Here is a 23,528-nt window from a genome sequence, read left to right as displayed (position 1 = left end):
TGAAGCAACTAACCTAGCCTGCTTTATATGGGACATTGCAAACAACACAAGATCACCTTATAAACTGCCTCTGCATGAGAGACAAGTCTTTATCCTGGAGTACATTGAGCACAGTTGGCTGGCTGCAGACAGCTTTTTGAAACTCCCGGGAGTATAATGACTATTACATATGTATGAGTGTGGGTATGCAGGGGAGACCGTTGTGTGTGTGACACAGCCGGCTGTGAATAGCTTAGGCACGTCATTGCAGTACTGCTCTTTTTAATGGGTATAGGGTATTTTGTTACTACAATATTGGAATAAAGTTTATATGTCAAGTAGACTTTAGTAAATTGGAGTGTTTTGCGAGAATATTATCTTTGCTACGAATGTTCTAGTAATTATCCGTACTACACAACCAATTCATTATATCATTTTTTTTCCGCTTCAGTGTCTCTCATAAAATATAAATAAAAAACTGAATGAGAGGTGGGTTAGTAACTACCAGCCTGTCACAGATTGATGCCAGAAATATCCCACTTCATGCTGCTTCAGTAACCCCAGACACTGGCTGCCACCCGAATAATACAAAAGATCAGAGCTAAGAAACCAAAACAATAACTGCTCTCATGGAGAAACATGAATATTAACAAAAAGGAGAGAACAAAGCTTCCAAGTTCAGCTCAGAATCAGGGTCGGCCTTCGGTTTCACAGTGCCCTGAGCGAAAACTGATTTTTGTGCCCCCCCTTCATCCTCTGCCTGGGTACACACACACACACACACACACACACACACACACACACACTGTACACACACACACACACACACACACACACACACACACACACACACACACACACACACACACTCTGTACACACACACACACACTCTGTACACACACACACACACACACACTCTGTACACACACACACACACTCTGTACACACACACACACACTCTGTACACACACACACACACTCTGTACACACACACACACACTCTGTACACACACACACACACACACACACACTCTGTACACACACACACACTGTACACACACACACACTGTACACACACACACACACTGTACACACACACACACACACACACACTCTGTACACACACACACACACACACTCTGTACACACACACACACACACACACACTCTGTACACACACACACACACACACTCTGTACACACACACACACACACACTCTGTACACACACACACACACACACACTCTGTACACACACACACACACACTGTACACACACACACACACACACTGTACACACACACACACTGTACACACACACACACACTGTACACACACACTATACACACACACACTGTACACACATACACACACATACTACACACACACATACTACACACACACACCTATATACACACACACACACACACACACACACACACCTATACACCTATACACACACACACACACACACACACACACACACACACACACACACACACACACACACACACACATACTACACACACACATACACCCACACACACACACACACACACATACATACATACACACACACACACACACAGTGTACACACATACACACCCATACACCCATATGCAATTCACCTTTTCTCCTGAGATATCTCCTAGGGCAGTGGTTCCCAACCTTTTTGACGTCATGACACATCATGCTACATGTTCAGATCTCCGTGACACAAACGCTCAATGTATAATAGAAAGAATACTATTAATAACCACGACTGGATGGAAAGAGTGCATTATCCTGAATATACTTAAAAATGAAGGCTAGCACCTTTCAGGTATATTAATAAAAACAATCAGTGGGATAGTTAGCACACCCCATTTTGAATGATAGCACAGCACAGACAATTTGAACCACGCGTTATAGCCACAGTGCACCCCCACCCCCCCAAAAAAACGCCCTCAGACTCAGTATAGGTAGGTAGCCAGATATAGGTGCCCCCAGTATAGATAACCAATGATAGGCGCCCCCTGAGCGACCACTCCAGTCGCTCAGGTCAAAGGCCGGCTATGCTCAGAATACTAGTAACACCTCTTAGGTAGACTATTCTATTCCAATTTTATTGAGGGAACATATTCCAAAACATAAAACCAATTAAAACTTAAAAATCACTTCTTATTTTCCTGGCCATCGACTGGCATCAAACGACCTTGCGCTCCCACCACCCAAGGGACACTCGCCCCGAAGTTGTGCCCTCGTCAGTGGTAAGTCTGTACCTTGGATGGTGGGAGGTTGTTGGGTGCCAAGAGACCACCACATTTTGGAGTGATACAGCATCATGGATGACTTGTTTGTCTTGTACATATGTACATACATGCAACCTGCTAGAGAGATCAGGAGTACTACCAATCAAAGGATATCAGAGACTATATCAATTGCAAGACAACATCTGGGATTTTTTATGTAGCAATTCCCATGTGGGACACAACATGTCGGGCTAATGAGAAACCAGCTAAAGACCCGCTTATAAAAATATGTATCGAAGGCGAATCTTGCAAAAAAAAAAATGACTTGGAACAAGGAAAGTCGGTCACAGCAATAGCAGCACATGCATTTTTTACACACGAGTTCCCAGTGGCGTAGCTAAAGAGCTGTGGGCCCCGATGCAAGTTTTACAATGGGGCCCCCCAAGCACTCTCTACATAACAACTGATACGGTACACCAAAACCTGCCAATGGCAACTACAGTGTCAGAAGGGGATGGGGAACAGTTTGTTAATGATTACCACTATTCAAAGTATCTATAGAAGTGATTATTATGAGCACAGGACCAATAGAGAGCTAATACTGAAGTTCAGGGAGAGCCCTTCGGGGGCCCCTCTGGCCCAAGGGCCCCGATGTGGTCGCTACCTCTGCAACCCCTATTGCTACGCCCCTGCGAGTTCCCTGAAAGGTGGTTTACACCACATCAGTCAGGATATTGGAGGAGGAGACATTACCAGCAAACTACTTACTGCTGAAATGAAAGGGATCCATGGGGTACAAAGGAGTCCATCAGGACTTCATGAGGCATACAGCTTTGAGTGATTCCTTGAAGTTGTCAGATAAACAGATTACAAATCGATCATGTATGCCAGGATCCTTCTACTAGACTTCAGCCTGGCATTTAACACCATCTGCCACCACATACTGCAGCAAAATCTTGTAGCACTGAATGTCCATCCCACCCTTTGCCTGTGTATCACAGACTTCCTGACCAACTGGTCTCCAGTCATAAAGCTGGGGGATGTCATCTCACAACTAAGGGAAACGAACACAGGGGCTCCACAAGGCTGTGTCTTGTCACCAATCCTGTTTTCCCTCTACACAAACAACTGCAGATCCACGGCAAACTCTGTCAAGGTCATCAAATTTGTGGACGACACCACACCACCATCGTTGGCCTGGTAACCAACCGTGCCGAGCAGGCCTACCGTCTGGAGGTTGACAGAATATGCCAGTGGTGTAGGGATAACAGGCTGGTCCTTAACGCAACCAAAACCATTGAGGTGATAGTAGATTTTAGGAAGCATGCCCCTGACCCTCCACCAATCTACATTGACGGCATAGAGGTTGAAAGAGTGGCCAGCGCCTGCCTCCAGGGCACAACCATCTCTAAAGACCTGACCTGGAAGGAAACCACCTCCTTGACCCAGAAGAAAGCCCAGCAGAGGCTGTTCTTCCTCCGACAACTGAAGAAGTTCAGCATGGCCCAAGAACTGCTGTCAAACTTTTACACTGTCACCACCGAGTCTGTCCTCTGCTCATTGATCCTAGTCTGGTATGTTGGCTCTTCCACCAGAGGCAGATACAAACTTCAGAGGATCATTAGATCGGTGGAAAGAATTATCGGAAGACTGCTACCCTCACTTGACCGCCTCCTTTACTTCAGACTTTTTTATCCTTCTCCCTTCAGGCTGTGGGTCTCGGGCCGCCTACACCAAAACCTTGAGGCATAGTAACGCCTTTTACCCTCTGCCGTCAACCTCCTGAACTCGCTGGACTGAACCACCTAGCATAACTCCATGTCGAAACTGTACACTGTTTACTAAATTCTAACCCTATTTTGCACTCCTTTTTTGTATTTACTTTTGCACTATTAATTTGCACTCCTATTTCTGTTCTTTTGTACTTCCTTTGTCTACTCTGAGCAATTGTAACCCAATTCCGGGCACGACCCTGTCCTGCTTAGTGAATAAAATTCTTTCTGATTCTGAGATTGCCTCGGATGTTTCAGATGTGATCTGGTGACAAATTTTCAGCATCATATTCTTAGCTTTATGTAATATTGTTCTCGTCGTCTCTTTCCTTCTGCTTGTTAATACCTATTCACAGATTCGTGAGTGGGATAAACGTGCACATTTATATGCAGTGGCGTAGCTAAGGAGCAGTGGGCCCCGATGCAAGTTGTACAATGGGGCCCCCCAAGCACTCTATACATAGCAATTGATACGGCGCACAAAGACCTGCCAATGGCAACTACAGCATCAGAGGTGCAAGAGAGGGATGGGGAACAGTTGGTTAATGGTTACTACTATTCAAAGTATCTATAGAAGTGATTATTATGAGCACAGGACCAATAGAGAGCTAATACTGTAATTGAGGGAGGGCCCATCGGGGCCCCTCTGGCCCAAGGGCCCCGATGCGGTCGAACCTCTGCAACCCCTATTGCTACGCCCCTGTTTTTATATGTATGTATGCATACGTGTGTAAGTATGCTTGTGTGTGCATGTACCTGTATGGCATCTAAATGGTAGCTCTACATCTCCAGTCTTGTAAATGGCAATTCCACAAACATTGGCTGTTAGCCTTTTTACCACAAGATGGCGACATCACATCTCCCAGGTGGAACGCACAGGCAGGAAGTAATGAAACCAGAGACAAGAAATGGTGTAACACAAGACTTTAGCAGGCGGTGGAGAGGAGACCTGGCTGTAAGAGGTAATTGTGTAACTCTTGTTATATATTGAGATAGTTATATCTTGTTATATATAAAGCAGAGGTCGGGGTGGGCATACTTGTTATATATTGGGCAGAGCAGAGGTCGGGGTGGACATACTTGTTATATATTGGGCAGAGCAGAGGTCGGGGTGGACATACTTGTTATATATTGGGCAGAGCAGAGGTCGGGGTGGACATACTTGTTGTATATTGGGCAGAGCAGAGGTCGGGGTGGTCATACATGTCATATATTGGGCAGAGCAGAGGTCGGGGTGGCCATACTTGTTATATATTGGGCAGAGCAGAGGTCGGGGGTGGACATACTTATGTATTGGGCAGAGCAGAGGTCTGGGTAGACATACTTGTTATATATTGGGCAGAGCAGAGGGCGGGGTGGACATACCTGTTATATATTGGGCAGAGCAGAGATCGGGGTGGACATACTTGTTATGTATTGGGCAGAGCAGAGGTCGGGGTGGACATACTTGTTATATATTGGGCAGAGCAGAGGTCGGGGTGGACATACTTGTTATATATTGGGCAGGGCAGAGGTCGGGGTGGACATACTTGTTATATATTGGGCAGAGCAGAGGTCGGGGAGGACATATTTGTTATATATTGGGCAGAGCAGAGGTCGGGGTGGTCATACTTGTTATATATTGGGCAGAGCAGAGGTCGGGGTGGACATACTTGTTATATATTGGGCAGGGCAGAGGTCGGGGTGGTCATACTTGTTATATATTGGGCAGAGCAGAGGTCGGGGTGGTCATACTTGTTATATATTGGGCAGAGCAGAGGTCGGGGTGGACATACTTGTTATATATTGGGCAGAGCAGAGGTCGGGGTGGACATACTTGTTATATATTGGGCAGAGCAGAGGTCAGGGTGGTCATACTTGTTATATATTGGGCAGAGCAGAGGTCGGGGTGGGCATACTTGTTATATATTGGGCAGGGCAGAGGTTGGGGTGGACATACTTGTTATATATTGGGCAGGGCAGAGGTCGGGGTGGACATACTTGTTATATATTGGGCAGAGCAGAGGTCGGGGTGGACATACATGTTATGTATTGGGCAGAGCAGAGGTCGGGGTGGGCATACTTGTTATATATTGGGCAGAGCAGAGGTCGGGGTGGACATACTTGTTATATATTGGGCAGAGCAGAGGTCGGGGTGGACATACTTGTTATATATTGGGCAGAGCAGAGGTCGGGGTGGACATACTTGTTATATATTGGGCAGAGCAGAGGTCGGGGTGGACATACTTGTTATATATTGGGCAGAGCAGAGGTCGGGGTGGACATACTTGTTATATATTGGGCAGAGCAGAGGTCAGGGTGGACATACTTGTTATATATTGAGCAGAGCAGAGGTCGGGTGGACATACTTGTTATATATTGGGCAGAGCAGAGGTCAGGGTGGACATACTTGTTATATATTGGGCAGAGCAGAGGTCGGGGTGGACATACTTGTTATATATTGGGCAGAGCAGAGGTCGGGGTGGTCATACTTGTTATATATTGGGCAGAGCAGAGGTCGGGGTGGTCATACTTGTTATATATTGGGCAGAGCAGAGGTCGGGGTGGACATACTTGTTATATATTGGGCAGAGCAGAGGTTGGGGTGGGCATACTTGTTATATATTGGGCAGAGCAGAGGGCGGGGTGGGCATACTTGTTATATATTGGGCAGAGCAGAGGTCGGGGGGGACATACTTGTTATATATTGGGCAGAGCAGAGGTCGGGTGGACATACTTGTTATATATTGGGCAGAGCAGAGGTCGGGGTGGACATACTTGTTATATATTGGGCAGAGCAGAGGTCGGGGTGGACATACTTGTTATATATTGGGCAGGGCAGAGGTCGGGGTGGTCATACTTGTTATATATTGGGCAGAGCAGAGGTCGGGGTGGACATGCTTGTTATATATTGGGCAGAGCAGAGGTCGGGGTGGACATACTTGTTATATATTGAGCAGAGCAGAGGTCGGGTGGACATACTTGTTATATATTGGGCAGAGCAGAGGTCAGGGTGGACATACTTGTTATATATTGGGCGGAGCAGAGGTCGGGGTGGACATACTTGTTATATATTGGGCAGAGCAGAGGTCGGGGTGGTCATACTTGTTATATATTGGGCAGAGCAGAGGTCGGGGTGGTCATACTTGTTATATATTGGGCAGAGCAGAGGTCAGGGTGGTCATACTTGTTATATATTGGGCAGAGCAGAGGTCGGGGGGGACATACTTGTTATATATTGGGCAGAGCAGAGGTCGGGTGGACATACTTGTTATATATTGGGCAGAGCAGAGGTCGGGGTGGACATGCTTGTTATATATTGGGCAGAGCAGAGGTCGGGGTGGACATACTTGTTATATATTGGGCAGAGCAGAGGTCGGGGTGGACATACTTGTTATATATTGGGCAGGGCAGAGGTCGGGGGGGGGGACATACTTGTTATATATTGGGCAGAGCAGAGGTCAGGGTGGACATACTTGTTATATATTGGGCAGAGCAGAGGTCGGGGTGGACATGCTTGTTATATATTGGGCAGAGCAGAGGTCGGGGTGGACATGCTTGTTATATATTGGGCAGAGCAGAGGTCGGGGTGGACATACTTGTTATATATTGGGCAGAGCAGAGGTCGGGGTGGACATACTTGTTATATATTGGGCAGAGCAGAGGTCGGGGAGGACATACTTGTTATATATTGGGCAGAGCAGAGGTCAGGGTGGACATACTTGTTATATATTGGGCAGAGCAGAGGTCGGGGTGGACATGCTTGTTATATATTGGGCAGAGCAGAGGTCGGGGTGGACATACTTGTTATATATTGGGCAGAGCAGAGGTCGGGGTGGACATACTTGTTATATATTGGGCAGAGCAGAGGTCGGGGAGGACATACTTGTTATATATTGGGCAGAGCAGAGGTCGGGGTGGACATACTTGTTATATATTGGGCAGAGCAGAGGTCGGGGTGGACATACTTGTTATATATTGGGCAGAGCAGATGTCGGGGTGGACATACTTGTTATATATTGGGCAGAGCAGAGGTCGGGGTGGACATACATGTTATATATTGGGCAGAGCAGAGGTCGGGGTGGACATACTTGTTATATATTGGGCAGAGCAGAGGTCGGGGTGGACATACATGTTATATATTGGGCAGAGCAGAGGTCGGGGTGGACATACTTGTTATATATTGGGCCGAGCAGAGGTCGGGGTGGACATACTTGTTATATATTGGGCAGAGCAGAGGTTGGGGTGGGCATGCTTGTGATATATTGGGCAGAGCAGAGGTCGGGGTGGACATACTTGTTATATATTGGGCAGAGCAGAGGTCGGGGTAGACATACTTGTTGTATATTGGGCGGAGCAGAGGTCGGGGTGGACATACTTGTTATATATTGGGCAGGGCAGAGGTCGGGGTGGACATACTTGTTATATATTGGGCAGAGCAGAGGTCGGGGTGGACATACCTGTTATATATAGGGCAGAGCAGAGGTCGGGGTGGACATACTTGTTATATATTGGGCAGAGCAGAGGTCGGGGTGGTCATACTTGTTATATATTGGGCGGAGCAGAGGTCGGGGTGGACATACTTGTTATATATTGTGCAGAGCAGAGGTCGGGGTGGTCATACTTGTTATATATTGGGCAGGGCAGAGGTCGGGGTGGACCTACTTGTTATATATTGGGCAGAGCAGAGGTCGGGGTGGACATACTTGTTATATATTGGGCAGAGCAGAGGTCGGGGTGGGCGTACTTGTTATATTGGGCAGAGCAGAGGTCGGGGTGGACATACTTGTTATATATTGGGCAGGGCAGAGGTCGGGGTGGTCATACTTGTTATATATTGGGCAGGGCAGAGGTCGGGGTAGTCATACATGTTATATATTGGGCAGAGCAGAGGTCGGGGTGGACATACTTGTTATATATTAGGCAGAGCAGAGGTCGGGGTGGACATACTTGTTATATATTGGGCAGAGCAGAGGTCGGGGTGGTCATACATGTTATATATTGGGCAGGGCAGAGGTCGGGGTGGTCATACTTGTTATATATTGGGCAGAGCAGAGGTCGGGGTGGACCTACTTGTTATATATTGGGCAGAGCAGAGGTCGGGGTGGACATACTTGTTATATATTGGGCAGAGCAGAGGTCGGGGTGGTCATACATGTTATATATTGGGCAGGGCAGAGGTCGGGGTGGTCATACTTGTTATATATTGGGCAGAGCAGAGGTCGGGGTGGACATACTTGTTATATATTGGGCAGAGCAGAGGTCGGGGTGGACATTCTTGTTATATATTGGGCAGAGCAGAGGTCGGGGTGGTCATACATGTTATATATTGGGCAGGGCAGAGGTCGGGGTGGTCATACTTGTTATATATTGGGCAGAGCAGAGGTCGGGGTGGACATACTTGTTATATATTGGGCAGAGCAGAGGTCAGGGTGGTCATACTTGTTATATATTGGGCAGAGCAGAGGTCGGGGTGGACATACTTGTTGTATATTGGGCAGAGCAGAAGTCGGGGTGGACATACTTGTTATATATTGGGCAGAGCAGAGGTCGGGGTGGCCATACTTGTTATATATTGGGCAGAGCAGAGGTCGGGGTGGACATACTTGTTATATATTGGGCAGAGCAGAGGTCGGGGTGGACGTACTTGTTATATATTGGGCAGAGCAGAGGTCGGGGTGGACATACTTGTTATATATTGGGCAGAGCAGAGGTCGGGGTGGACATACTTGTTATATGTTGGGCAGAGCAGAGGTCGGGGTGGACATACCTGTTATATATTGGGCAGAGCAGAGGTCGGGGTGGACATACTTGTTATATATTGGGCAGAGCAGAGATTGGGGTGGGCATACTTGTTATATATTGGGCAGAGCAGAGGTCGGGGTGGACACACTTATTATATATTGGGCAGAGCAGAGGTCGGGGAGGACATACTTGTTATATATTGGGCAGGGCAGAGGTCGGGGTGGTCATACTTGTTATATATTGGGCAGGGGTCGGGGTGGACATACTTGTTATATATTGGGCAGAGCAGAGGTCGGGGTGGACATACTTGTTATATATTGGGCAGAGCAGAGGTCGGGGTGGACATACTTGTTATATATTGGGCAGAGCAGAGGCAGGGGTGGGCATACTTGTTATATATTGGGCAGAGCAGAGGTCGGGGTGGACATACTTGTTATATATCGGGCAGAGCAGAGGTCGGGGTGGACATACTTGTTATATATTGGGCGGAGCAGAGGTCGGGGTGGACATACTTGTTATATATTGGGCAGAGCAGAGGTCGGGGTGGACATACTTGTTATATATTGGGCAGAGCAGAGGTCGGGGTGGTCATACTTGTTATATATTGGGCAGAGCAGAGGTCGGGGTGGTCATACTTGTTATATATTGGGCAGAGCAGAGGTCAGGGTGGTCATACTTGTTATATATTGGGCAGAGCAGAGGTCGGGGTAGTCATACTTGTTATATATTGGGCAGAGCAGAGGTCAGGGTGGACATACTTGTTATATATTGGGCTGGGCAGAGGTCGGGGTGGACATACTTGTTATATATTGGGCAGAGCAGAGGTCGGGGTGGTCATACTTGTTATATATTGGGCAGAGCAGAGGTCGGGGTGGACATACTTGTTATATATTGGGCAGGGCAGAGGTCGGGGTGGACATACTTGTTATATATTGGGCAGAGCAGAGGTCGGGGGGGACATACTTGTTATATATTGGGCAGAGCAGAGGTCGGGGTGGACAAACTTGTTATATATTGTGCAGAGCAGAGGTCGGGGTGGACATACTTGTTATATATTGTGCAGAGCAGAGGTCGGGGTGGACATACTTGTTATATATTGTGCAGAGCAGAGGTCGGGGTGGACATACTTGTTATATATTGGGCAGAGCAGAGGTCGGGGTGGACATACATGTTATATATCGGGCAGAGCAGAGGTCAGGGTGGACATACTTGTTATATATTGGGCAGAGCAGAGGTCGTGGTGGACATACTTGTTATATATTGGGCAGAGCAGAGGTCGGGGAGGACATACTTGTTATATATTGGGCAGAGCAGAGGTCGGGGTGGTCATACTTGTTATATATTGGGCAGAGCAGAGGTCGGGGTGGACATACTTGTTATATATTGGGCAGAGCAGAGGTCGGAGTGGACATACTTGTTATATATTGGGCAGGGCAGAGGTCGGGGTGGGCATACTTGTTATATATTGGGCAGAGCAGAGGTCGGGGTGGACATACATGTTATATATCGGGCAGAGCAGAGGTCGGGGTGGACATACTTGTTATATATCGGGCAGAGCAGAGGTCAGGTGGTCATACTTGTTATATATTGGGCAGAGCAGAGGTCGGGGTGGTCATACATGTTATATATTGGGCAGAGCAGAGGTCGGGGTGGTCATACATGTTATATATTGAGCAGGGCAGAGGTCGGGGTGGACATACTTGTTATGTATTGGGCAGAGCAGAGGTCGGGGTGGACATACTTGTTATATATTGGGCAGAGCAGAGGTCGGGGTGGACATACTTGTTATATATTGGGCAGGGCAGAGGTCGGGGTGGACATACTTGTTATATATTGGGCAGAGCAGAGGTCGGGGTGGTCATACTTGTTATATATTGGGCAGAGCAGAGGTCGGGGTGGACATACTTGTTATATATTGGGCAGAGCAGAGGTCGGGGTGGACATACTTGTTATATATTGGGCAGAGCAGAGGTCGGGGTGGACATACTTGTTATATATTGGGCAGAGCAGAGGTCGGGGTGGACATACTTGTTATATATTGGGCAGAGCAGAGGTCGGGGTGGACATACTTGTTATATATTGGGCAGAGCAGAGGTCGGGGAGGACATACTTGTTATATATTGGGCAGAGCAGAGGTCGGGGTGGGCATACTTGTTATGTATTGGGCAGAGCAGAGGTCGGGGTGGACATACTTGTTATATATTGGGCAGAGCAGAGGTCGGGGTGGACATACTTGTTATGTATTGGGCAGAGCAGAGGTCGGGGGTGGACATACTTTGTTACAGAGGAGGTCAGTGTGGAGCTGTGATTGGCTGATCTTGTATGCCATGGAATACTGAGCCCATAAGATCCTCGTGGAGCAGCTCCCACCTCCAGCTGGTGCCTCACACATATGCACACTCTGTATTACCTTATCTCTGGATTTCTATTACTTCTTATACTATAAATCATTCATCTAAATACACCTGTTATCATCTGGGGTTATTACTACAGTCACAGGAGTTTTTATGTCCCGCAGTGGGAGAGGGTGGAGTCTGCACAAAGATGATGGCCGGTGGGTCACAGCTAAGGGGTGGAGCCAGGTAACAAGGGGCGTGGCTGGTAGGACAGTCAGAGAAGATGGAGGCTGCAGAAAGATGATGGCTGGTGGGTCACAGCTAGGGGGTGGAGCCAGGTAACTAGGGGCGTGGCTGGTAGGACAGGCAGAGAAGATGTAGGCTGCAGCTGGAGAGGGGTTGGGTGGCCTCTGCTGCTTTGGTCCTGGTATTGGCACTGTCCCAGCTGGGAGGGTTGTTGCTATGGCTCTTGGAGGGTTTGGGGTTAGTAGGTGATGGACAGGTGGGCTCAGGTATGGTCAGGATATTGAGCTGCAGTCCCCCTGCCTAGTTCATCAGGTGCCAGAGCTGTAAGTAATGATAATTTATAGCTAATTAGCTGCAGGCCTCTGCTCCTATCTCCCTCTGTCTCCAGCTGTTCTCTCCTCACATCCTCATCCATCTACCACTGCCGGCACTGCTGTACCCTCCCAGGAATGTGTGCATGGAGAGGAGGAGAGAAGCACCAGATGATGAGCAAGGCACACAGGAGAGAGGACTGTGGTACTGAATGTGCAGGAGACCACAGCTTATGGGAGATTATCACCCCTAGCAAATTATGTGCTTCTCTGTGCTCTGTGTATTACTGCTAATATCTCACTGCTATAATCTGTTATCCTTTACAGGACTGAGATCTGAGCTCAGAGAGCAAGAGAGGAGTGATCAGCAGTCTATGGAGGAGGGAGACATGATGAGGACATGTAAAGAGTAGGAAGAAGAGACGTATGTGAGGAGTGATCAGCAGTCTATGGGGGAAGGTGACATGAGGAGGACAAGTAAAGAGGAAGAAGAAGAGACGTATGTGAGGGGTGATCAGCAGTCTATGAAGGAGGGTGACATGATGAGGACAAGTAAAGAGGAAGAAGAGGAGACGTATGTGAGGAGTGATCAGCAATCTATGGAGGAGGGTGACATGATGAGGACAAGTAAAGAGGAAGAAGAAGAGACATATGTGAGGAGTGATCAGCAGTCTATGGAGGAGGGTGACATGATGAGGACAAGTAAAGAGGAAGAAGAAGAGATGTATGTGAGGAGTGATCAGCAGTCTATGGAGGAGGGTGACATGAAGAGGACAAGTAAAGAGGAAGAAGAAGAGACGTATGTGAGGAGTGATCAGCAGACTATGGAGGAGGGTGACATGATGAGGACAAGTAAAGATGAAGAAGAAGAGACGTATGTGAGGAGTGATCAGCAGTCTATGGAGGAGGGTGACATGATGAGGACATGTAAAGAGGAAGAAGAAGAGACATATGTGAGGAGGGATCAGCAGTCTATGGAGGAGGGTGACATGATCAGGACAATTAAAGAGGAAGAAGAAGAGACGTATGTGAGGAGTGATCAGCAGTCTATGGAGGAGGGAGACATGATGAGGACAAGTAAAGAGGAAGAAGAAGAGACACATGTGAGGAGTGATCGGCAGTCTATGGAGGAGAGTGACATGATGAGGACAAGTAAAGAGGAAGAAGAGGAGACGTATGTGAGGAGTGATCAGCAGTCTATGGAGGAGGGAGACATGATAAGGACAAGTAAAGAGGAAGAAGAAGAGACGTATGTGAGGAGTGATCAGCAATCTATGGAGGATGGAGACATGATAAGGACAAGTAAAGAGGAAGAAGAAGAGACGTATGTGAGGAGTGATCAGCAGTCTCTGGAGGAGGGAGACATGATAAGGACAAGTAAAGAGGAAGAAGAAGAGACGTATGTGAGGAGTGATCAGCAGTCTATGGAGGAGGGTGACATGATGAGGACAAGTAAAGAGGAGGACAATGTTACAGTGGGCAGAACAGGTGAGTAATCATTAAATGTTGAATATGTTTCTACACAGACTGGCCTATTTCGGGAATTGTCCTATGTACTTATGTTAATTTTTTGTCACCTAAATCTGTCATTTTTTGTTGTATTTGCTGAAAGTTTGCTTACAATAACAGTACAGACACCCTGATTGGAATTCCCTGTTCTGTTCTGTGGAGAGGGGAGGGGGTGATGGAGGGAGGAGCATCCGGCTACATCTCACAGCAGCAATACAGTGCTGATCAGCCGCAGGGCTTTCCAACTCTGAGAATCAGTCACTAAATTGTATTTATACCTCATTACACACCCCTATTACTTCTCACATTCCCCGTGTACATAGTGTGTTTATACCTCATTACAGGCACACTGTGCAGTCACATTACACATCACACCCCTATTACTTCTCACATTCCCTGTGTACATAGTGTGTTTATACCTCATTACAGGCACACTGTGCAGTCACATTACACACATCACACCCCTATTACTTCTCACATTCCCCGTGTACATAGTGTGTTTATACCTCATTACAGGCACACTGTGCAGTCACATTACACACATCACACCCCTATTACTTCTCACATTCCCCGTGTACATAGTGTGTTTATACCTCATTACAGGCACACTGTGCAGTCACATCACACACATCACACCCCTATTACTCCTCACATTCCCTGTGTACATAGTGTGTTTATACCTCATTACAGGCACACTGTGCAGTCACATTACACATCACACCCCTATTACTCCTCACATTCCCTGTGTACATAGTGTGTTTATACCTCATTACAGGCACACTGTGCAGTCACATTACACACATCACACCCCTATTACTCCTCACATTCCCTGTGTACATAGTGTGTTTATACCTCATTACAGGCACACTGTGCAGTCACATTACACACATCACACCCTATTACGTCTCACATTCCCTGTGTACATAGTGTGTTTATACCTCATTACAGGCACGCTGTGCAGTCACATTACACACATCACACCCCTATTACTTCTCACATTCCCTGTGTACATAGTGTGTTTATACCTCATTACAGGCACACTGTGCAGCCACATTACACATCACACCCCTATTACTTCTCACATTCCCTGTGTACATAGTGTGTTTATGCCATATTACAGGCATACCACAGGAAAGGGTTAAAGGACAACTGAAGAGAGAGGGATATGCAGACTGCCATATTTATTTCCTTTATAAACAATACCAGTTGCCTGGCAGCCCTGCTGGACTATTTGACTGCTGTAGTGTTTAATCTCACACCAGAAACAAGCTATCAATTGGAGGGGAGAAGTCAATGCACAGGACCATGACGTGGGGACGTTTGGAGTGCTGTAGCCCAATTAGTAGTCCATACATGTATTCAAAGAGGAAGAGTGGAGACGCACATCCAATGCAAAAAGCCATTTATTTCCACCGCTTAAAATAACAATTAAGCTACAGTACAATTTGCAGGAGACGAGTACGAGTCAGGAAGGGGGGGGGGGGGGGTCCTACTGACTTGTACTTCTCTCCTGTAAACTGTACCGTAGCCTAATTGTTATTTTAAGCGGTGGAAATAAATGGCTTTTTGCATTGGATGTGCGTCCCCACTCTTCCTCTTTGAATACATCACACCAGAAACTAGCATGCAGCTAATCTTATCAGATCTGACAATAATGTCTGAAACGCCTGATCTGCTGCATGCTTGTTCAGGGTCTATGGCTAATAGTATTAGAGGCAGAGGATGAGCAGGGCTGCCAGGCAACTAGTATTGCTTAAAAAGCAGATAAATATGGCAGCCTCCATATCCCTCTGACTTTAGGTTTCCTTTAAGGACCGGGCTCTTTTTGCCTGATCTGTGCAGCGCGGGTTCTCCAGCCAACAGCACAGATCAGGTTTGCAGCATTGCGATCAGACTTCCCCCCCCCCCTTTTTTCCCCACTAGGGGGATGTCCTGCTGGGGGGGTCTGATCGCCGCCGGCTGCCTGTGATTTCCGGGGGGAGGGCTCCTCAAAGCCCCCCTCCGCAGCGATTTCCGCCCTCTCTGCACTTACCTGCTTCTCGCACAGGCTATGGGCTGTGCAGGACTGATCTCCATCCTGCGCCGTCTAGGATAGTCTTCAGCCTATCAGATGCCGGCGATCCCCGGCCAATCAGAGGCCGGGGATCGCCGATCTCCTTTACGGCGCTGCCACGCAGCAGCGCCGTATGATGTAAAAAGCGGGGATTTGTTCCCCGCGTGTTTACATTTAGCCTGCGAGCCGCGATCGGCTCACAGACTGTTCACGGAGACACCCTCTGTGAACTGACATGGAACGGCCACTCGAACGAGCAGCCGGTTCCACGTAAAACCACTTACGACCAGCCGCCACCTATCGGCGTTAGGCGGTCGTTTAGTGGTTCCTTTCCAGTAACCACTTTCCACAGAACACAGAGATAATAAGCACAGTTCTCAGCAAATGGTCTTCCTGAGATCACCAGCACCCTGCTGACTAGAAACATCAGAAACTGTGGAAGGCCACTGGTCACTGTACATTACTGTACACAGATTGGTCACAGTAGGGGTGAGGTAGTGTTACCGGCCTGTAATAAGCTGATAATGGTCACTGTACATTACTGTACACAGATTGGTCACATTAGGGGTGACTTAGTGTTACCAGCCTGTAATAAGCTGATAATGGTCACTGTACATTACTGTACACAGATTGGTCACAGTAGGGGTGACTTAGTGTTACCGGCCTGTAATAAGCTGATAATTGTCACTGTACATTACTGTACACAGGTTGGTCACAGTAGAGGTGACTTAGTGTTACTGGCCTGTAATAAGCTGGTACTGGTTACTGTACATTACTGTACACAGATTGGTCACAGTAGGGGTGACTTAGTGTTACTGGCCTGTAATAAGCTGATAATGGTCACTGTACATTACTGTACACAGATTGGTCACAGTAGGTATGACTTAGTGTTACCGGCCTGTAATAAGCTGATAATGGTCACTGTACATTACTGTACACAGATTGGTCACAGTAGGGGTGACTTAGTGTTACTGGCCTGTAATAAGCTGATAATGGTCACTGTACATTACTGTACACAGATTGGCCACAGTAGGGGTGACTTAGTGTTACCGGCCTGTAATAATCTGATAATGGTCACTGTACATTACTGTACACAGATTGGTCACAGTAGGGGGTGACTTAGTGTTACTGGCCTGTAATAAGCTGATAATTGTCACTGTACATTACTGTACACAGATTGGTCACAGTAGGAGCTGACTTAGTGTTACCGGCCTGTAATAAACTGATAATGGTCACTGTACATTACTGTACACAGATTGGCCACAGTAGGGGTGACTTAGTGTTACCGGCCTGTAATAAGCTGATAATGGTCACTGTACATTACTGTACACAGATTGGCCACAGTAGGGGGTGACTTAGTGTTACCGGCCTGTAATAAGCTGATAATGGTCACTGTACATTACTGTACACAGATTGGTCACAGTAGGGGTGACTTAGTGTTACTGGCCTGTAATAAGCTGATAATGGTTACTGTACATTACTGTACACAGATTGGTCACAGTAGGGGTGACTTAGTGTTACCGGTCTGTAATAAGCTGATAATGGTCACTGTACATTACTGTACACAGATTGGTCACAGTAGGGGTGACTTAGTGTTACTGGCCTGTAATAAGCTGATAAAGGTTACTGTAAACAGATTGGTCACAGTAGGGGTAACTTAGTGTTACTGGCCTGTAATAAGCTGATAATGGTTACTGTACATTACTGTACACAGATTGGTCACAGTAGGGGTGACTTAGTGTTACTGGCCTGTAATAAGCTGATAATGGTCACTGTACATTACTGTACACAGATTGTTCACTGTAGGAGTGACTTAGTGTTACTGGCCTGTAATAAGCTGATAATGGTTACTGTACATTACTGTACACAGATTGGTCACAGTAGGGGTGACTTAGTGTTACCGGCCTGTAATAAGCTGATAATGGTCACTGTACATTACTGTACACAGATTGGTCACAGTAGGGGTGACTTAGTGTTACTGGCCTGTAATAAGCTGATAATGGTTACTGTACATTACTGTATACAGATTGGTCACGGTAGGGGTGACTTAATGTTACTGGCCTGTAAAAAGCTGATAATGGTCACTGTACATTACTGTACACAGATTGGTCACAGTAGGTATGACTTAGTGTTACCGGCCAGTAATAAGCTGATAATGGTCACTGTACATTACTGTACACAGATTGGTCCCAGTAGGAGCTGACTTAGTGTTACCGGCCTGTAATAAGCTGATAATGGTCACTGTACATTACTGTACACAGATTGGCCACAGTAGGGGGTGACTTAGTCTTACCGGCCTGTAATAAGCTGATAATGGTCACTGTACATTACTGTACACAGATTGGTCACAGTAGGGGTGACTTAGTGTTACCAGCCTGCAATAAGCTGATAATGGTCACTGTACATTACTGTACACAGATTGGTCACAGTAGGGGTGACTTAGTGTTACCAGCCTGCAATAAGCTGATAATGGTCACTGTACATTACTGTACACAGATTGGTCACAGTAGGGGTGACTTAGTGTTTCCAGCCTCCAATAAGCTGATAATGGTCACTGTACGTTACTGTACACAAATTGGTCACAGTAGGGGTGACTTAGTGTTACCAGCCTGTAATAAGCTGATAATGGTCACTGTACATTACTGTACACAGATTAGTCACAGTAGGGGTGACTTAGTGTTACCGGCCTGTAATAAGCTGATAATGGTCGCTGTACATTACTGTACACAGATTGGTCACAGTAGGGGTGACTTAGTGTTACTGGCCTGTAATAAGCTGATAATGGTCACTGTACATTACTGTACACAGATTGGTCACAGTAGGGGTGACTTAGTGTTACCGGCCTGTAATAAGCTGATAATGGTCACTGTACATTACCGTACACAGATTGGTCACAGTAGGGGTGACTTATGTGTTAGATTATATATATATATATGTATGTACATCCAGCTACAGAAGTATTAGTGGTTTGGGATCTCCGTGACATAAATGGATAATTCCTCCACCTCGCAGCTCCTATAATTTAGTGTTGTGTAACGTCACAATATCTTTATTTGCACAATTGGGGACAAGAGAGAGATAAAGGGACATTACAAGGGGCATATGAGTGACACGAGGATACAATGGTAATAAGAATGTGTAAGTGACACCACATTGCTCTACAAACATAACACAGATGTCTTGCTATAAGTACATAGAGGTCTGTTATCACAGGAGTAACACATTGCTGCCATTGTCTCATCAAGCTCTACAATGTACTGCTTTCCATGTATGGCCAATGCTTTAGCTGTAGGGAGGGTCAGTGACATGCAAATAACTCTGAGATGGTGCAAATTGTATGCAAACCTCTGCAGCTGCTGCATTTGGTCCATTTCCAATCTGCATAAACTTTGCATCAACTTGGAATTATCAGCAGCTCACTGACCCTCCCTAATGATAATTGTTCCTCCCCTCATAATTGTCTAACAGGAAGTGATGATCTTTCTCTATTTGCAGCGCGGAGTCCCGGCATCAGGAACCTCTCAGAGACTCGTCTCTCTGTATCCACGGACTGTACAGCGGATGATGATGTCACTGGACAAGAGTCTCCTGCAGATATCCTGGTGACCTCAAATATCCCCCCAGACTCTCCTCACCTGTCTAACCCCGAGGGGCCTCATACCCAGCACAGCTCTCCCTCTGCTGGAGGGTCTTATTCTTGTTCCATGTGTGGGAAATGTTTCGCATATAAATCATATCTTGTTATACATAAGAGATCTCACACTGGAGAGAAGCCCTATTTATGTGCTGAGTGTGGGAAATGTTTTGTACGGAAATTGCATCTTGTCATACATGAGAGATCTCACACTGGTAAAAAGCCCTATTCATGTGCTGAGTGTGGGAAATGTTTTGTGCAGAAAACACATCTTGTCAGTCATGAGAGATCTCACACTGGTGAGAAGCCATATTTATGTACAGAGTGTGGGAAATGTTTTGTACAGAAATCTCATCTTGTCATACACAAGAGATCTCACACTGGGGAGAAGCCCTATTCATGTGCGGAGTGTGGAAAATGTTTTGCGCATAAATCATATCTTGTCAGTCATGAGAAATCTCACACTGGTGAGAAGCCATATACATGTGCTGAGTGTGGGAAATGTTTTGCATGGAAATCACAGCTTGTCATACATGAGAGATGTCACACTGGTGAGAAGCCCTATTCATGTGCTGAGTGTGGGAAATGTTTTGTACATAAATTACAGCTTGTTAGACATGAGAGATCTCACACTGGTGGTAAGTAAGGGTCAGTGATAGCTTTGCCTTCAGTGAACCTGAAGTGGCCACAGCATACTGCTCTCCATCTCCCCAGCATAGCAGGCAGTAGGGAGGGGGGGTAGGGTGCAGCAGCCAATAACAGGCTTGTTCAGTTCCGCTCATCCCTCTCTCATCACTGGGAGAAGCTCTATTACTGCACTGAGTGTGGGAAATGTTCTGGCCATCAGTGTTGCTTGTATCTCTTGCTAGATACACATGGCAGCCTATTTACACACAATCCTGCTCAGTGCATTGGTTTGTAAAGCATTTTTTTTGTGCAATAATTTTTATAAAATGTTGTTTTCAAATATTAACCAACAATGTAATGACTGTGCATACACAAAAATAAAGCAATGCCTCACAACATTGCTAGAGTCGTTTGTGTAATAGTGTAACACAGTTGTCGTAAAAACAAAGTAAATAACACAAATGAATGAGGTCGCTTTGCAGCATGAAACAACAAGGGTTGCTGAAAGATATTGCAGGAACAGATTAGTATCTATAATAAAGGGGATATAGATCTAATTAATCACAGTAATTCTCACTCCTTGTGACAATAAAGAAGTTCAGCTTCCAGCTAATTTATTACATTTGTGAGAGTCTAATCTTTAAAGAGGAGCTGTCAGCCATACTACCTCAGGAAAAAAAACACTTATATAAATAGATAAATACTTGGTCTACTTAAAGAGACTCTGTAACAAATTGTTCAGCCTTAGTTCTTCTATCCTATAAGCAGGGCTGTGGAGTCGGTCCAAAAATCCACCGACTCCGACTCCGACTCCTCAGTTTAGGATTCCACCGACTCCGACTCCACGACTCCGACTCCTCTAATTTGCATATTACAATTTTGTTGATTAAAAGTATGTAACATGAAATTCGTCTCTTGACTGCCAACGCTTAGGAATTTTACAAGACAACTGAAGTGAGAAGGATATGTAGACTACTATATTTATTCCCTTTAGACTAAAACTAGTCTTTGGTAAGAGTACTTGTAAAAGGTACAAACCGGAACAAAGAACATCTATCAGGCCCTAGGCAATGTAAGTGTGGGTACATGTAAGAATGATGTGCAGGTACTCTGCAGGGGAATGAGGAGATTGTAAACAGACAACACCTCTGTGTTCAATGTGCACAGCATTCTCAGTGGATTCCCTGCAGCTCTGTGGGGAGTGCATATGTAGAGTATAGTACTACTGTGTAACAAAGTAAACCTGAGACAGATGAAATTAAAGTTTTATACATACCTGGGGCTTCCTCCAGCCGCCTTCTGGATAATCAGTCCCTCGTTGTCCTCCTCCACCACCTGGATCTTCTGCTATGAGTCCAGGTACTTGAGCCAGTCGGGCGTAGTGCGCATGCACACACTCCGCCGCCAGGAGCATACTACACCTGTGCAGCACAATTGCGCAGGTGCAGAATGTTCCTGGCTGTGGGAGCGGCATGCGGCCGGACAGCGCTGACTGGCTGAATTACCAGAACTCATAGCAGAAGATCCGGGTGTTGGAGGACAGCGAGGGACTGATTAGCCTGAAGGGGGCTGGAGGAAGCCCCAGGTATGTATAAAACTTTACTTTTCATCCGTCTCAGTTACCCTTTAATTTGTAGTCACTAAACCAAATTTTAACAACATATCACATTATTTGATTTCATCAGCAAAGGGAGTGCATACATTTGCATAAATCAGCATCAATGCAGAATTATTTCCATCTCATTGACCATCTCTATTAGTGACACAGCTACACATCAGGCTTTATTCTTACAGCATAGAAGTTATTTAGTATATATAAGAGATTCCTGTGTACACATCATATATACAGTCACAATCAGATATGTATATCTGACCTTAAAAATACGGGGACTGCTTTATTGAAGCAGCACAAGTAACTAATTTTGATTGTTTATTTCATTTTTGTGGACTAAGCACAGCTATTACTGTATATATACTGTATATATACATTATTTTTAATGACTATTATCTGAGAAATAGAACATTTTATCATATTTTCTATTTTAATTACAGTTACAAATTCATTAGGAGTCGGAGTCGGTGCATTTTTTCCCGACTCCGACTCCAGGCACCCAAAATTGCCCGACTCCACGACTCCGACTCCACGACTCCGACTCCACAGCCCTGCCTATAAGTTTCTATGCCTGTTCTAATGTGCTCTGGTTTACTGCAGCCTTTCCTAATTGCACTGTCTCTGTAACAAATCTTATCTCCTTTCCTCTGTCGTGTCTGTCGGGCTAAGGCTTGAATGTGAGGAATGTGCAGGGCTGCTTGTGATTGGATAGAAGCGATACACACCCTCTGCAGGCCCCCTGCACACTCTGTATTACTCACACACTCTGCTTATGTGAGCCTATCACAAGCTGGTTAATTTGTTTGTAAACACTGCCTAAAACTGTTAATTACAAGCCAGGATTGCAGCAGAGAGTGGCAGAAACCGCACAGAGGGGCCCAGGAGAAAATAAGGAATAGAATGGTATGCTTTTTAGTGTAAGAATATTAGAGTACAGATTCTCTTTACATAACAGATGTATTGCACTGAGCATGTTTTAATTTCAGCGAGTTTTATATAGTAAATAAAGAGTATTCTGTTTCTGACAGTTTCCATCTTAGAATCCCTGTGTCTGAAGCCAATCCTGATATCATTTCCTCCAGTAAGGGGCCCATACACTCATGAGATTTTTGGGCGATCGATCTATATCGATAGACCGATCGATCGCAAATCGATTGACCAATCGATCGATTTGCGGCCAATTTCTATCGATTACAGTCGATCTGACATGTTGGAAAAATTTGGCTTATCTCTGGAGATGGCTGATCATTTTGCTTTGGGCCTAATGGAAATCTGATAACAACGAAATTCCATCAGATCGATTTTCAATAGATTTCATACTGAAATCTATTGGAAATCTGACTGTTTCCTCTCCTCTGTCTGATTTAGTATGCATTGCCCACCGCCCTTTCAGTCTTCAGACCCTCTCACACAGCTCTGCAGTTAAGGTGCGTGCACACACACTATGTCCACCAATGACGGGTCCGTCAGACCCTCTCACACAGCTCTGCAGT

At 46.1% G+C, this 23,528-nt stretch overlaps 1 protein-coding gene across 1 annotated transcript; it reads left to right on the top strand.

The window, feature by feature from the left end:
- Positions 1-4,875: 4,875 nt before the first annotated feature.
- Positions 4,876-20,765, top strand: LOC137535606 (zinc finger protein with KRAB and SCAN domains 8-like). The gene is made up of 3 exons (XM_068257462.1): positions 4,876-4,945; positions 12,928-14,088; positions 19,658-20,765. Exons 2-3 carry the CDS (start codon positions 13,050-13,052, stop codon positions 20,440-20,442), a joined length of 1,824 nt encoding a protein of 607 aa, XP_068113563.1. The 5' UTR covers positions 4,876-4,945; positions 12,928-13,049; the 3' UTR covers positions 20,443-20,765.
- The last annotated feature ends 2,763 nt before the right edge of the window (positions 20,766-23,528 follow it).

This window comes from Hyperolius riggenbachi, chromosome 10 (genome assembly GCF_040937935.1).
Source record: "Hyperolius riggenbachi isolate aHypRig1 chromosome 10, aHypRig1.pri, whole genome shotgun sequence".
Lineage (NCBI taxonomy): Eukaryota > Metazoa > Chordata > Amphibia > Anura > Hyperoliidae > Hyperolius > Hyperolius riggenbachi.
This window is presented reverse-complemented; position numbering and strand designations above follow the sequence as displayed.

What these genes read in the sequence shown, in the direction of transcription:
- LOC137535606 (XM_068257462.1), top strand. Translation starts at nt 13,050, where the DNA reads ATGGGGGAAGGTGACATGAGGAGGACAAGTAAAGAGGAAGAAGAAGAG. An exon ending in TGTTACAGTGGGCAGAACAG is followed by an intron (nt 14,089 to 19,657) that starts GTGAGTAATCAT and finishes CTCTATTTGCAG; the next exon opens with CGCGGAGTCCCGGCATCAGG.